Source organism: Varanus komodoensis, unplaced genomic scaffold, assembly GCF_004798865.1.
Source record: "Varanus komodoensis strain SLA01 unplaced genomic scaffold, ASM479886v1 scaffold1, whole genome shotgun sequence".
NCBI classification, from domain to species: Eukaryota; Metazoa; Chordata; class Lepidosauria; order Squamata; family Varanidae; genus Varanus; species Varanus komodoensis.
Window position 1 is genome coordinate 130,363,439 of NW_025335268.1, and position 15,765 is coordinate 130,379,203.

The window sequence follows — 15,765 nt, forward strand, 5'->3', positions numbered from 1 at the left end:
TGCACTTTAAGTGGTCCTTTCTCTATTACCATTTCTTAAATGTTGTTGTTAGTTGCGAAGTCATATCCGACCCATCGCAACCCCATGGACAGTATTCCTCCTGGCCTTCCTGTCCTCCACCATCCCCCGGAGTCCACTTAAGCTCACACCAACTGCTTCAGTGACTCCATCTAGCCACCTCATCCTCTGCCGTCCCCTTCTTTTGCCATCTATTGTTCCCAGCATTAGGCTCTTCTCCAGGGAGTCCTTCCTTCTCATTAGATGGCCAAAGTATTTGCGCTTCATCTTCAGTATGTGGCCTTCTAAAGAGCAGTTCATCAAAGCAAATTCCTTTCGTCACCAGTCAAAAGCAGGGTCGGAAGCTCAGCCATACAACTGTGTACCCAGCCATGTGTATGGCATTAAATATTTATATGTAGTATGAGGGCTACATTTAATTAACTATCTACCTATGTAAACCTTTAGATCCAGGCCCTGAACCAAAGAGAGTCTCTACTGTAGGTAGCATCATCTAGAAACTGTATGGACAATATGTTCCATCATATAACCAAGTAGCATCCACTAAGTTCCCAAACAATGATGCAGTGCCTGTGTGTGGACCGCTGTGGCTTTCATATACTAATACAAAATTAATTCATCAAGTGTTGGCACTTATGTAGGCAAACCTGAACCCTCCATCACAAAAGGGAGGCATTAGCAGGCTTGGCGGTAGCCCAACAGTCTGCAGAAATAACAAGCAAACAAGATGAGATGAGGACTGAAAGGGAGACCTAAAAAACAGCCAAACAAACGCTGAGCGAATGCTGAAAGAAGAAATCTGGAAAATTTGGAAATCTGGAAAATTCTTCTGCAATGGGAGAAAAAAATGGAATGGAATATCCAGAACAGGCGCATTCCATGTAGTCACATTTTGTTACAGGCCCCAGTTGTTTTCTGTTATGTCATGTTCATTTTTCAGGACAAGGAATATTGACTGAATAGACTGCATCTCTCTGCTGACCCTAACCCAGAGCCCTCCAGATTTTTTGGACTGCTACTCCCATGAGCCTCAGCTAACAGGGCTGGTAGGGGTATGCTGACAGTGCTAGTTCAAGCACTGGAGGGCACCATGTTGGAGAAGGTTGGTCTGCGTGGAGGCTCTGCAGGTAAAGGTGCAGTATGGCATAGGAGTCACAGAGCAGCACGAGCCCACCTATAGCTATATCTTGCCCCTCTTCAGCACAGCAGCATTGAGGCACATGGCTGATGGACAGATCAAAACGCACCTCTTTTTCTGATGTTTTCTAATTCTCCACAGATCACTGCTTTTCTCCTCAACTCCCCCCTTTCCCACGTGTGTCTAGTCTTTTTGACTGTCAGCCTCAGGGCAGGGCCTCTGTCTCATTTATTTTGCTTTATGTGCCACACCTCATTTCTCTATGCAGACAAGGAATAATAAATATAACCAGAAGAAAGTATATGGCGTGTGGAGAAGACCCCTTCTTACAGAAGGTGTCACTGTGGTTATTCTTTTCTCCTCTTTTCAAAATGGCTAGGGCTGTATATAAGAACTCTGTTGCCCCTTGCCCTCATTTAATACAACAAGGCTTCTCAGGGTGAAATTAACCCTAATTTGCGCTGAAGTTTTAGAATATTCCGAATAAGTATTAGGAATAGGTATGGTTTTTTTAACTCAAGAATGAGGCAGATTTCTTAGAACCTATTTATCAATATTAATTTTCCTTCCTTCCTGAAAAAAGCATTATATTCAGTCATTAATAAATAAAGCCAAATAGCAGGTGACGATGGTAATGAATTAGTACAAGCCGTTCTCTTATCTGCTTCCCTAATGACGTTCTTCTGATGCCAAAAGTCGGAAAAGTGGTTTGTTCTTTTTTTATTTGCACAGTTTTCTTATTCTAATCATTCTTGGCTTTGGCAGTGGAAACATATTTGCCCATTATTGAACAATTAAGAACAAACTGTTAACAACAAAAAGAGAAGAATCAGAAATAAAATGCTTTTTATTTTCCATTTTCTTTTGATGCCCAATAACCCATAGGTATCTGGTACTTCTAAGACCAACCAGGCATCACTGCTTTAACTGCAAATTCTGCATGAAAATTGTTTGGAAAATATCTCTGTTTAGTTTCATTTCGAATTGGAACACTGAGATTAAGATGAGCCCTTTCTCCTGGTTTATACTAATTTAAATTTTGAGTTAAACTGGATTTAACATTATGTCAATCCTTGTTTCTGTTGCTCTCTGTGTCTCTTTGTATTTATTTCTTAAGATGCTTTAACTAAAAATAACCCCATTGGATTGCATTTTGCAAAGGAAAGTGCTGCTCTCCATCACCATCTTTATGTTGCTTCAAAGTGTTTTGAGTCTTGAAGTTGGGCTCCACCAATGCCTTCCAGTTTTCTTGAACAAGTTACTTTCCGTTTAATCTTATCCATTTGCTTTTGAGGAAATGTGTGTTTTATGACTAGCCATGCCCACCTGACCAGGCATTTTAAGCACTAGCAAGTTCCATGCTGCCATTTTGGGAGAGCTCCCACAAAGGTCAGAATGCACCCACCAACCCAAAAAGGTTGGATAGTCCACCATTTAGTGCCAGTCTCTAATAAATATAGAATGTATGTTTACATTACAATACTCATGTATAGTATTTCACATACCTGAAAAGATTCTTTATTTTCTCTCCAAGAGGATAACTTCTACTTTTCCTCTCAAACTCTTCATCAAAGTATTTGCTAGAATAAGCTGGTCGGTTGATGACATAACGTGGGCGAGCTTCATTCATGTTGGCTTCTCTAAACCCTTCAACCCAAAATGAAATGGAAGTAAACTGGAGTGAGAACTGCGTGTCACCAAGAGAAAGACTGTTAGTGAGCTGGGCAGCTCCACTTACTCTCATTTCAAATAAGCCTGGCTTTTAGATCCCACCCCCTTTCCATCCCCTTCCTGCAGAAGGAAGGAGCTGGGCCTCTCCTTACCTCATGGCTTTACCTCTTGGCATGCTGCGTAGATTTTTAACAATCAATTATGTTATAGTGATGTGGGAGGTAGTTTAAGAAACATGCACATGGCTAAGTGTTGAGTAGCTGTGCACAGTAATGATGACTCTGCCACTGCATGGCTATTTAGCCTTGGGGTAGCCACTTGCCTTTCTCTACCATGAAGAAAATAGGGTCAGTAAATGCAAGGGTGAACCAGCACACACTTGCAAAGATGTGTTGTGTTGTAGCAAGATTTCACACATGTTTTAGAAACCCCTAAAGTTTTTGCTATGGTAGATCCCATCCTGTAGAACCCTGTAGTTTCACTTCTATTATGTGTGTATTCAGCAAAGTTGCTCAGGGTGCTTTGTGGCTGTAAATTTCAACTCAGTGAATATGCTGTGGAACTAAGGACATCACTGAAATATAACAATTTGACCTATTTTAATTATAATAATGCTAGCTATTCCTGTTCTACCAGTCCTACACAGTATCAAGGTGTTTCCAGGGGCAGGTAATAAATAAACTTCTCGAGGTGCAGGCCTTAGTATAAACAAAGCTATCAAAGGAGGGGAAAAGAGCACTTCTGCAAGATGATAAGTCTGGGGGTGGAGTTGAAGAGTATTCAGTAATACAACAAGGATATGAATAACTATTTTTAGATTGCACTTAAGCATTTGCAACTGGGAACATGGGCAGTAAAGGAATTATTATAAAGGATAGACATAGGTTATGAAGCAATTGTGGATGTTGTTGCATGGTTCAGATACTTAGAAGAGATCCATTTCATAGGATGAAGCTGGGTTTAACTATGAGATAAAGTATCAGGGTGAGAATTGCTTTGATCTGATAATGAAATATGAGTGAATAGTAAATTCATACTCTGACAATTTATCTTGTTAAATTATAGAAATTCTGCACTGAAACTTGACATACTACTTAAAACAAACAAGCAAACAAGCAAACCTCAAGTAGTTGTGGTGTAGTTGGCATTATTTAAAAACCCTTTATATCCATTTGATGAAGGCAAAAACAAAACCAAATTTGACAAAACAAATTTTAAAGAATATAACATCAAAAATTAGCTGAAGATAAAATGTTAATAATTCTGAGGTTCTCAGAAAGGTGAGAACAGCACCATAAATGTTCATTTGAGCATGGCAGACAGATAGTTTTAAATAGCAATGTTTATCTGACAGAGAGGGAAAAGGAGAGGGAGAGGGAGAGAAAGCGCAACTCATAGGAATCTTGTAACGCTCCAAATCCTGTATGAGATTCTGTTTGCTTCAAATTTGTTGATGAATTTTGTGTGTATATATGTGTATAATAAATGATTTTGGAGATTTGACTTACCTTTGCAGGATGCCTGCATAAGTGTTCCATCCTGTGCGGGCATCCTATGCTGAAAGATCATTTTGGCTGACTAACTGCAGTGCTTTGGAGAGCTGGAGAGGATCCATTGTATGTGGGAATCACCAGTTTCCTTCCCTCCCTGCTGCTGAGAACACCTGCTAAGCTTCTTCTCTGAGGTTGCTCTTGTGCAGTTCTTTCTATTCCAGCTGCAAGGAGGGAGGAATGGGGACTTCAAGTGTGGTGTCCCAGCTCTGACATTAGAGCCCTCTAGTCATGACTTTGCTACTGTAAGGCTGGAATCCTAAACACACTTACTCAACAGTAAACCCAAATGGAAACAGGGTAGGTACTTAAGTTAGGAGTAGTTATGAAAATCAGGGGTGGGGAAAATGTGGACTTACAGATGTGGTTGGGCTGCAAGTACCCTCATCCCTCACCATTGCCTATGGTGGCTGAGGCTGATGGGTGCTGTAGTCCACCAGCATCTAAGGGACTGCACATCTTCTCTACCCCGGTTCTAAGTAAACCCAGTTGGGACCATCCTGCATGGCTCACATTAATTTGACTGAGGATTTTGTGTGTGTCTCTCTATGCAAAATATGGGAGCGCTTGGATGAAAGACTTCACCTTGTGACCCCTTTCTAAATTGTTTTTTTTACTAGCTGCCAGATATATGTAAAGTTTCCAATATAAACTGGGAGTTAATAACAGGTGGCCTGCTGCACCCCACCCTGAGACCGCCTAAGGGAAGGAGAGGGTGAGAAAGGGGCAGCAGAGGTTGCCAGGGGAAAGGCAAGTTTCTGCTAAAACTTTCTGAAATGGGTGACTAATCACTGCTGTCAATAGAGGAATTTAGCTCTTGTCAGTCACTTTAGAATGCACACTGGAAATCCTTTCTCAGGAGAATCTAACAAAGGGTTACTCATGGATTGGGGCCCACCAGCTTGCCCCTGCTTCTCTGTCTGGAGCATGTGCAAAAAGCAACTCGACAATGTTGATTCATGAAAATGCTTTAGAAGAAGCTGCAGCTTCAGTGAAATACTGAAGTCCAATAGCCAAAATCAAAGCAAGCTGGTACTCCAGAAACCATGACCATGCACTAATAGCTTCCAGTCAGGACACAATTCAAGAAGCTGGTTTTGAGTTTGTTGTTGTTATGTGCCATTAAGTCATTGCCAACTTATGGCAACCCTATGAATGAAAGTCTGCCAAAATATTATTTCCTGTTCAGCTCTTGCAAACTCAAGACATTTTTCCATCTCATATTTGGTCTTCCTCTTCTTCTGCCTTTGACTTTCCTGGCAATATTGAGTGTTGCATTCTCATGAAGTGCCTTAAGTCATACATCCTCAGTTTCATAATTTTTGCTTCCAGGGAAGGTTTTAGGATTTTGAATATGAATCCCCAAAATAGTTTTAGTATTCCTACTTACATAACATACCTCCCTACCTACATCCACACATTCATCCATCAATCCATAACTAAGTAATATCCATTCATGCATACACATGCCCTTTAAGAATGCAAAAAGGAGAATTTTGGCACACTCAGTATTGGTACTGCCAACTTTGGTTTTATACCCTGTTTTATTAATCATCATTTGCCCAAACCAGAATTTCCTGTGGTATTATGAACTTCAGTTACATCAGTGACCAGAAGTTTCACATTTCCTTCTCTTATGTGGAAAGCCAGAGGAGTCTGCAAGCCCAAGGTTCCCTACAGCACACGAAAGCATGCGTCTGTACTGAAATTTGGCAGGAACATAAATTTGATCATCTTTTGGAAACATAGAAGGCATTGTTGTTTGCATAATAACCTAGTGTTTGGAGATGAAATTTTTCTCACATTCTTTAATAATCACTACTGATGGTCTTATCTCCCATACATCCAAAATATGCTGGGATATAATTTAAAGCAAGAGAATTCCCCTGCCCATGAAGTTTTAATTACTTTTAGGACAAAGTAAAACACATGTATCAGTTATTATTTACCTAGTAAATAAATAACCAAAAATGTTTCTGAAACCTGTGCAACATTGATCCAGTCCCGACCTCTTTGAGTCCCACTTCACATTTACAATCCTTCTGGGGTCATTAATTAAGATCAGAAAAGTGCCTGGGGAATAATTGGATATCCTGGATGCAATTGGATAAATGTAAGCTGTGACACTGAAATCAATGGGGCTTATGCATCTGCACATATACAATCAATGCCCACTGAATGTGTTCTCTTTAGTTGTTTTCATTTCCATTCTCCTTTTTCACAAAGAACTTGAGAGCCTAAACCAACAGAACACAACATCTGGAAAGGTATCAGGACATGCACCTTTGCCTTCTCTTCCATGCCTTCTGTTGGAGGGCTCCTAACTCTTTGGTTTGGAATCTGAAAAGTTTCAACTTCTGTTTGATCTAGGGCAAGGCTATTGATAACACCATCTCAAAAATCTGACTCTTTATGTTATTGACATCACTGGCCTATTTGTTTTAGGTGGAATTTTAATCATGGGACTTTTTTGTCCTTCTGCTGCCTGCCTGCCTGCTTGCCTTCCTTTAACCCTTCTTGCAATGCTCTTTTTTATCAAGAGAGTCTGCTAGCACCTTTGCTCAACTGGAAGGACATAAAGAGAAAAAAAGCAGTATGTGCTTCTATACTTGAACCTCTAAAAAGATAGCAAGGAGTGCTGCTCAGAAAGTTCATATAAATAGTGAAATAAAATATTGGGGGGAAATAGATCCTTTCCAAACACAGGTCAGATTTGGCAGCAGCACTGAAATCCTGAACTGTTTAGGGATCAGCTTGCCTGGGATTAGATTTTTAAGACAGCTTGGGTAGTCTAAAGATGTCTGGACTGATGGTGAGCAAACTGAAACACTGGAAATCAATGCACACCTACTTAGGAAGACGTTATCTTAAATGTTTAGTAGCATTTCCTTCTTTAAAACTGCATAGGATCAGATTTTCTGCTTTAAGTATAAAGCATCCAAGTAGCTAGGTATCTGGAGCAAACTGTTAGTAAAGGAACAAGATGATGGTGGTGAATCTCTTAGATGGATGGTGAATCTTTCCATGGTAAGACTGGCAATTGTATACTGTTGTCATCTGTTCACTGAGAACTTCACCTGTTCCCAGGTGGCTACAGGACCTTCAACTGTGACCTCAAAATTGACAAACTATCTAAAATATGTAATGAGAAAAATATTAATATAATCTTAATATAATATAAGGGGAACATTGATTGCTATTGTCATATTTTACTAGTAGTGAGGTAACTAGGCTGTTCAGCATTTTTTCAGCCCAGTTTACTGTATACAGGATTTAGTCTTTAGAAATTTGGCATTTCCACTTCCATGAGATCATTAACATTTCCATTACATATGTGCATTGGATTGTTGTTTTGATTTCCTGACCTTCTTGCTATTGAGCCAATTAGCCAGCTACTTGACCTATATTCCTCTGTAGAGTCACTTCTAGGTTCATCATTTGCTTCCTGTTCTAGACTGCTGTGCACTGTTAAAATAATCAAAGCTCCACCCAAAGAGGAAGATACCTTATTTTCGCAGGGAACAGAAAAGAGCTGATGTCTTTCTGTGCTGTCTTCCTGGTAACAGCTTAGAACAGGAGCACATAGAACATTTTCTCCCAATATGTGTGTATCTTATGTTGCCAAATAATTCACAATGTTTTGTAACTGTGAATAAGTAAGAGGAGGGAGCTCTGCCAAAAAGCACATTACCCTGGAGCTATCCCAGAGAATCAGGCTTCTTCTGTGTATAGGAGATGCTTATGGATGCTCATCCTAGCCCTGTTGCTTTTACTGGATGTGTCTTTTAGGACATTTAAGGGTAGAGACCCTCCAATGGGATCAGTTGTATACAGCTAGTTGCCTGTGACAAGTGAAGAACTGGATAACTGCAGTTTTTTGTGGGCACAAAAGATTGCTCATTGAAAAGTAAAGCCCTGAGAATAAAGTGGAATACCCTCTAATGCATTTAAATATTTGCATAGATGAATTAAGTCAGAGATCCTCCCTGATCCCTGTTGGTAATGAGGAGGCAGAGGGCATGATTCCTATGGAACTTGTCCTCCAACTTGGAGAAAGTGTGTCTGAACATAAGGACTTTAATCTCAGGTTGGGATTTTGCCTAAAAAGACATGTTGCTCATTTAGTTGAACTGAAATGCGAGCATCTCTTTCGGTTTATTACTTACAGGGGGCTTGGGAGAGACTTTGTGTTTGACCATGAATGAGTCCCTTCATAAGCAAAACTTGAGGCAAAAGATTTGATGAGAGCGAGCTGGAGATTAAACAGATTTAAATACATCATATTGGACATACTGCAGCCATTACAACAGCATGCGCCTTTGTTCTAAGGTTTAGGCAGGTAAGAACCAGTTACCTTTGATAGGGCCTAATATTGTTTCAAAAATTTGTGTGCACTCACAGAACTATATTAACTACAAGATTATAGTTTTCACTAGAAAAGCTTTCACGCCCTCAGTCTCACCTCTGCTTACATCTGTGTGGTTAGTCCTGACAGCATGTGCAGCCCCACCATGTGGACTGGGTGGAAATCTGCCCTGCATACAACCATGTGGTTCTTACTTTGTTTTAAGAAATCTTGAGTATTTACCCTCTGAGAGCCCTGAAGATTGCAAAAGTTAGATGCCTCTTCTACTGGATACTTGCATCAGGCTACTGATAAGAAAGGAAGTGTTGGAGAAAAGGACAGGAAAAGGAGATCCAGTTCAAGTATGCTGCACTGCATAGCAAGCTCTTTGTCTAGCAGCCTCTATGGTTTCAGGAAGTTCAGTGCAACTCCTAAAAAGGATAAGGAAATTAAATTTATTCTGCAGTGTTCAATCACACCCATAAAATCCTATGAGAATTAATTAGCTGGTGTAGTAGTAGTAACACTCTTATTGCTTGTCTATAAGCCATAACAAAAACAGAAGGAACATTCAGAGCTGAGCACAAAATGTAGTTCTCAATTTTCTGGCCACTAGTGCAAGTAAGTTGATGTCATTTTCTTTATCATACCACAGATACATAGGAATTTGCCATGCACACAGAAATTATCCTGAGTCTAAGCTCAGTTATATATTTTTCATGTGGAGCAAGTGTAGATCCTGAAAAATGTGAAGATTGACAAAATTAGAGCTGAAATTAAGTTGATTGTAATGCCGCAAGCCCAAAGAATACACAATGCATATGGCAGATCATAAACACAAATGTGACAAAATAAATTGCAAGCACTTTGGAAGAAATAAGTTTGGAGTCAGGAAAGATATTTGCATTCTAGTTCTTGCACTTCAGGCAAAAGTGACTGCAACCGTATGCAAATTTGATGCCCCAAATAACTCAGCAGGACTGGCTTCTAAATGACCATACATAGGACAAGTCTGCCTCTTTTATAGCTTTTCCCTGAATGTAGACAACTTCATGACACCAGAATACAGTTCTTTAAAAAATCCCACTAGCAAAGTTTGTTCTGCATCCAGAGATGTCCTTCCGCCTTTGGAATGTACATTGGATGACCTCCTCCCTTGCACATCCTCCAAATCTGCTTGGAAGGATTAGGGAAATCTTCCAGAGCAGCTTTGGGTGTTGCTGGGACTTCAGGGGAAAGAGAGGAAAGGAAACTCCTACTACATGAGCAGAAGCCCATTGTGTAACACTAGTTTTAGTCTCTTTATGAGGCTAAGAGGCATTTCACACATGAGCCTTCCATCTGGTTTTACAGTTCCTAGGTGTAAAACAGACATGGGGTAGAAATGGAGATTTAATTGTTCAATGACCTTTCTACCCCACAACAAGGGTGGTGCAAGGGGTGCAGAGGTGCTTTCTGTGTCCTGTGCAGTAATGCTATGCACAAAGAATCAGGTGTGCTGAAATGACCCACTGTCTAGCAATAGCCAGTGCCATTGTTGAGCCTTTATCTGCTACAGGTATATTGGAAAAATGAAAGTCACATTGAGGTTCCTGCTTGTTACTGTTTAATCGTGCTTCGGCAGGCCAGTCTGTTGAACAAGCATTAGCTACTCCAGTGCAAACAGTTGTTTGTGCTACAACAAGAAAAGCCACATATTATAGTGATCAGGGTGTGTACAGACATAACTTCCTAGCATAGCCAGTAAGGGTTTCTCTAATGCAAGGCGTTCTTTGCTTCCCTCTGTATTTAGATGTACATGGATCTCAATCTCATGTGGATTTTGCCCTTCTCTCCCATGGTTCAGGCAGGCTTTGTGGTTTCAAAACAAAATCTCCCCCAACAACCAAGGCACCTAGCATTTTTTTCAGCTAAATGTTTATCTGATGCTATTTCTTAAAGTTAAGCCTTTAAAATCATGATCATAAAACAAGTTGCTTAAAACATGGGCTTTCTAGTGGCTTCTAGTGACCACTTCACACAACCAAAATAGCTGCAGCAACACCATGGGTTATGATGAGAGGGTTGTTTAATCCTTGCACAACCCCCACTGCTTGGGTTTGGATGATAAGACAAGCTGTGGCCAGGGAAGCAATATTCAGTATGGCTTCCCCTACACACCACAGCCCATTGCAACTTTAATAAGCCATGGTTTGTTGTTCAATGCTGCAAACCAGACCTATCCATCCTACTTGACAGAGGACAGTCCTCTGTTTGAAGTCATTCTCTAGTTTAAATATAAAGAATTACAAACAGGGAGAAGAGCAGCCTTGCAGTTGCCCATCCACACTGAGCTTCTGGAGAGCAGATGGAGCAGGCATGTGGATCACGAGGCCCTAATCTTCCACATTTTATAATTTATATCTAGTTTGCACCCAAAAATATAGGTTAGTACACATAAATTACAGCTCTCTGTGTCCTGTTTTTCAGTGATGCCACTTGCTTGCTCTCTCTCTCTCATTCTTCCCCCTCCACACTCCTTACCAATGGCACATGTGGCCACCGTTACGGCAAACAGGATCCTAGACTAGACAAACCTTTAAGTTTGATCCAGCAGGGCTTGTGTTATGTCCTGGATATGGTTGGATTTTCATGAGGAACAGAATGTTGTTTAAGTGGTGTGCAGATGCACCATTTAAATTCTGCCTCTGGCAGACTGCAGCAAAGGAGCCCTAGTGCAGAATCACTCTCAAATGCCTCTAAAGTAATGAAAGATTCTAACTTTTCTCTAATATGCAACATGGAGATGTTACTAGGATATTACACGATGTACAGCCATTCCCAACTCAGTGCCCTGGAGATTCCCAGATTTCCTGATTCCTAACCTTGCTAGGGCTTGTGGGAGCTGAAGGAAAGTTAGGGAAGGCTGGATTACAGGATTGTCCTAAATTGTTATTTCTTGGTTTCTCCCCACTCAACCTCAATGCATGGGAAGGAAGGGGAACTTTACTGAGCTGCGCAGTGAATTCATTGTGCCCAGATACAACACAATTTGCCATATTTTATTGCTCTGATGTTTTGTTAAAAGAAAAAAAAAGATCTATGCATGCTATAGTCATTTTGCAATGGGTGCTCTACTTGAAAGTTACTCAAGGGAGCACAAGGTTCCAGATGCCACAGAGAGTTGGTGTTTTATTCAGTTCACATAAAGCAGATGTAGGCCCAGTAAAAGTCAGTGACTTTGATTCACATCTAATGGAAGACTCTATCACAAATGGGATTCGCAAACTTTCTAGCTCCAAACTGCAGATGAATCCTTGCATATGCCTCGTGTCTCCAATATGATTGACCACAGTCTACAGAATTCTTGTTATAAGAATAACTGATATTTGCAAATTTAGGAAGTACATGATATAAAGAAATGAGCATCAGCATCATCAAACCACAGTGTCCCATGTCTGTTGAAAAACCATGTGCTTTTGAGCTTATCTTTAAATGGGTTTTTTACATGAGGCTTTTAACATGACATTTACTGAGGCCTTTGCTTCCAGATTATTTGAGGACTGCAATCACCTACTTTATGCATATTTCCAAAGAGTTTTTCTTTATTTATTTTCCATTATGCAATCACTGGGCAATGGTGTGGTGTAACAGAATTGTACAAATGCATGAGGGTTTCAAGCCACCATTCAAAGATAAAACCAGATTTTCCTTGATCTAAAAAAAGGTTGTGGAAATTCTTACAAAGGACAGGAGAGGCTTTGCAAGATGGTAGCTTCATGTAAGGATGGAGGAATCACAACTGCATAATACATTCTTCATGTATAACGACTCTAAGGCTCAAAAGCCATACATATGAGACCTCTCCCTTTTGTTCCTGATTAATCTGTGTATCACAGGTTCTGCATTCAAAATCAAAATATGAATGGCAATTCCCACTTCACTTACAAGCATGTGTTCACATGGTAGAAAAATCTTCTACTATTGTTTACATCATACTAGATGTCTTTGTTATATTGGGTATTCTTGAGTGTAAATAGCAAAACATTTAATTGAAAGAAGTGAAGTTAATTAGAAGTTATTTTCTAATAGCAGAATGCATATGTCAGCAGATGGTGATATCAAAATCAATGTAGATGGGCATGAGAGGATATTGTAAATGCTCCATAATTCCTGGAGTGCTGATCATTGCCTTCCACTACTTCTGGCTACCTCTGCTGGGTCCTGCTACGCAAGATCCTATACAATATGAGAAAGCCAAAGAGCCAAACATCTCCCAGTCAGACTAGCACTGTCCTTTGTGATTCAGTTGTGGAAGCCTGTCTCCCAGAAATTCAGCCTCACCATCTCATATGTGGATATATAGAGAATTAATCAATTGTAGGACTGCCAACTTTTTTATGGCCTGCTCCTCTGACCATTTTACTGAAATAGAACAGGCAAAATGTTTCTTGTCACCTTACCTTCATCTCAAGACAAACTACAATGCTTAAATTTTCGGCTTCTGCTAAAGGCACAGGAGTAGAGCTACTTAGAAACAAACAACTGTATAGCATAGTGCGAAATATTCTGGGAGTTTTGGCTACCTTACTGGACCAACAGTACACTGTCTGTCTATGGCATAATCTCATTTGAATCTAGTTTTGGTGGCACCAGTAGAAGTGAAAATCTTAATCAACAGGCATGAACCTGTTACCTGTTAGCACCACTAAAATGGATATCAGTGATTACATTATCCAAGGGTAGTGGTGAGGAATGTTGGGCTCTCCAAATGTCTATGAACTGCTCTAGCCAGTATGGCCAATGGTCATGGAAGACTGGAGCTGCAGTGGAAGGCCACAAGTTTTCCATCTCTGTTCACAAGTCTTAACAGATTTCACTATAAACAGCTGCTGCAACAAGGGTGATTTTTAAAAAAAATCTAGCCCTTCAATTAGATGTTCTTTTATTCAGTACCTTGTTGCATGTGGCAAACCTTTCACAAACACAGAGTGTGCAGCAACATTCCTGAGAGCAGTAGCTTTTCTACATGAGGCAGTATGTTTTGTTTTTTTTAGCTCATGTTGTGACTCTCTGGTTCCACCTCTTTGTCCAACCAGCATTTTTCTTTTTTAAATCAGTGAAAATCTGGCATTTAATTGTAAAAGCAAAAAAAGTACTTTTTTCATTTTTGTATTTGCACTATTCTACTATACCACAGTGCCACCTAGGGGTTATATAGTGGAAAAATAGAAAAGGAAGTAGTGTTCTGATCTCAATTCTGTAAAAAAAAACTGAAAGTATGTACAGAAGATTAATAACTGATGAACAACCTTGTGTTGGAAAAAATCCAAGTGCGGTATAGTGGTCACAGTGTTGGACTTCATTTGGGGTGGTGGCCATTGTCTCTCAAACCTGTCCATTATGAACTATTATGAAGGACTATTATAAAGGTCATGGTTAAGGAGCCAATGTGATGGATTTTAAAAAAATATAATCAATATTGTGGTTTTTAAAATATGCTGAATCAAGGGAAGGACAGATATGATATATATACCTATAGCAGTCACAAAATATACAGATAAACAGCACAGTAATATAATGGTAATGGGAAACTCAAATGGTATTATAAAAATGCAGGAAGCAGCAAAATTGTTCTCTCTCTCTCTCTCTCTCTCTCTCTCTCTCTGTGTGTGTGTGTGTGTGTGTGTGTGTGTGAGAGAGAGAGAGAGAGAGAGAGAGAGAGAGAGAGAGAGAGAGAGAGAGAATCTATAAGGGTAAAAAACAAGGTGTGTCCACTCTTTTAACATTTTCTTTTCTGTATCCTGTTTGCCTTTCAAAACACTCTTAATTTCTGCTCATAAAGTAGTATGTTAAAATAAAGCTCCCAGTTTTTCATAAACCCACTTGAATCTCCAGCAGTTAAGCTAAATGTCAATGTTTTCCTTTCCTTAAATTAAATATTTGGGGGCATTTATAGATTATTTTCACAGGCAGATGGTCTTTTAAAGTGAAAAGAGAGTGCAAGGGGGTGGAAAAAAAGGGTAGCCATTCACAGGTCCTGTACTCTCCATCACTGCTGAACCTGTGCCAATGTTTGATGTACCACTTCACATACATTTCAAACCAATTTAACAATGCACTTGGAGGCCAGAATTAAGACTCCAGACACCTGGCAGCTACTATGTGCAGAAAAACCTGAAGCAATTGAATTAAAATTGATGTGCGCATTTCAGCTCTCCCTCTTGAGCACCTGATTATGAATGGAAAGTAAGTGGACAGATATGTAGTGCAATTCAGGCAGTCAGGAGAGACCCAAGACTTTTGCTTCCCCACTCAAAGTGCATAATTCCTTAAACCAATCAAGCTATTTTATCACCTGAGGCAGAAAACCCCTTACATTATCTAAGTGTTCTTTCAAGTAACTGTAGCTGTTGTCTTCTTCCAGGAATGAAAGTGAAAAGGAAGGAGCACTTTGGGACTAAATGAATGGTCTTGGTTGGTGAAACTGTTGTGCCACCACAGAAGGATGTCTTCGACACAAGTTGGCTTATTGCAGACTTCTACAACCCGGTACTCTCTGGATGCATTGCATGATTACTTCTACCATTCCCAATACATCTGGTAGAAACCAGGCTGGGAAAGGCAATTAAATCCTTGTTTTTGGGCACTGTTGAGATGCTGTCTCTTCTCTGCACCCAGCAGGGCTCAGCGCCACTGATACCTCTATTTCATATGCCCCATCCTCAACCTCAGCTTTACCTAATAGCTGCAGGCTGTCATTTAGAATTTCCAGCAATGCCTCAACTAAATGCTGTGTGAGAGCATTGTGGGTCATTCAGCTGCCCACCACAGATTATGGTGCTGCTGCTTCTGCCATCAACAGGAGGAAAACCTAGTAATATTTGCATCATCTCTGGAAGTGTTTGTGCCACTGAGAGCAAGAAAAACAGAAACGAGCAGGCAGAAATACTGGCTTCCCTGAATGGCACCTCTGCATTTTAGAGGGTAGGTGGTAGAAGAAGATTGCTTTCAACTCAAGGAACTTAAATATATTTGGGAATAAACACATTGACTTCATTTTT

The 15,765-nt window shown here is 40.1% G+C and overlaps 2 protein-coding genes across 2 annotated transcripts in view; both read right to left on the reverse strand.

Moving 5' to 3' along the window:
• Positions 1-2,801, reverse strand: part of SLC26A9 (solute carrier family 26 member 9) — a 42,989-nt gene extending 40,188 nt beyond the window's left edge. Inside the window, exon 1 of the mRNA XM_044451420.1 lies at positions 2,662-2,801. Coding sequence (XP_044307355.1) covers positions 2,662-2,786 — 125 coding nt within the window. The 5' untranslated portion in view covers positions 2,787-2,801. The remainder of the gene's footprint in view (positions 1-2,661) is intronic.
• A 6,254-nt stretch (positions 2,802-9,055) lies between these two features.
• The window catches only part of RAB7B (RAB7B, member RAS oncogene family), a 63,881-nt gene continuing 57,171 nt past the window's right edge, over positions 9,056-15,765 (reverse strand). Inside the window, exon 6 of the mRNA XM_044446191.1 lies at positions 9,056-9,153. Within this exon, the coding sequence (XP_044302126.1) occupies positions 9,142-9,153 (12 nt within the window). The 3' untranslated portion in view covers positions 9,056-9,141. The remainder of the gene's footprint in view (positions 9,154-15,765) is intronic.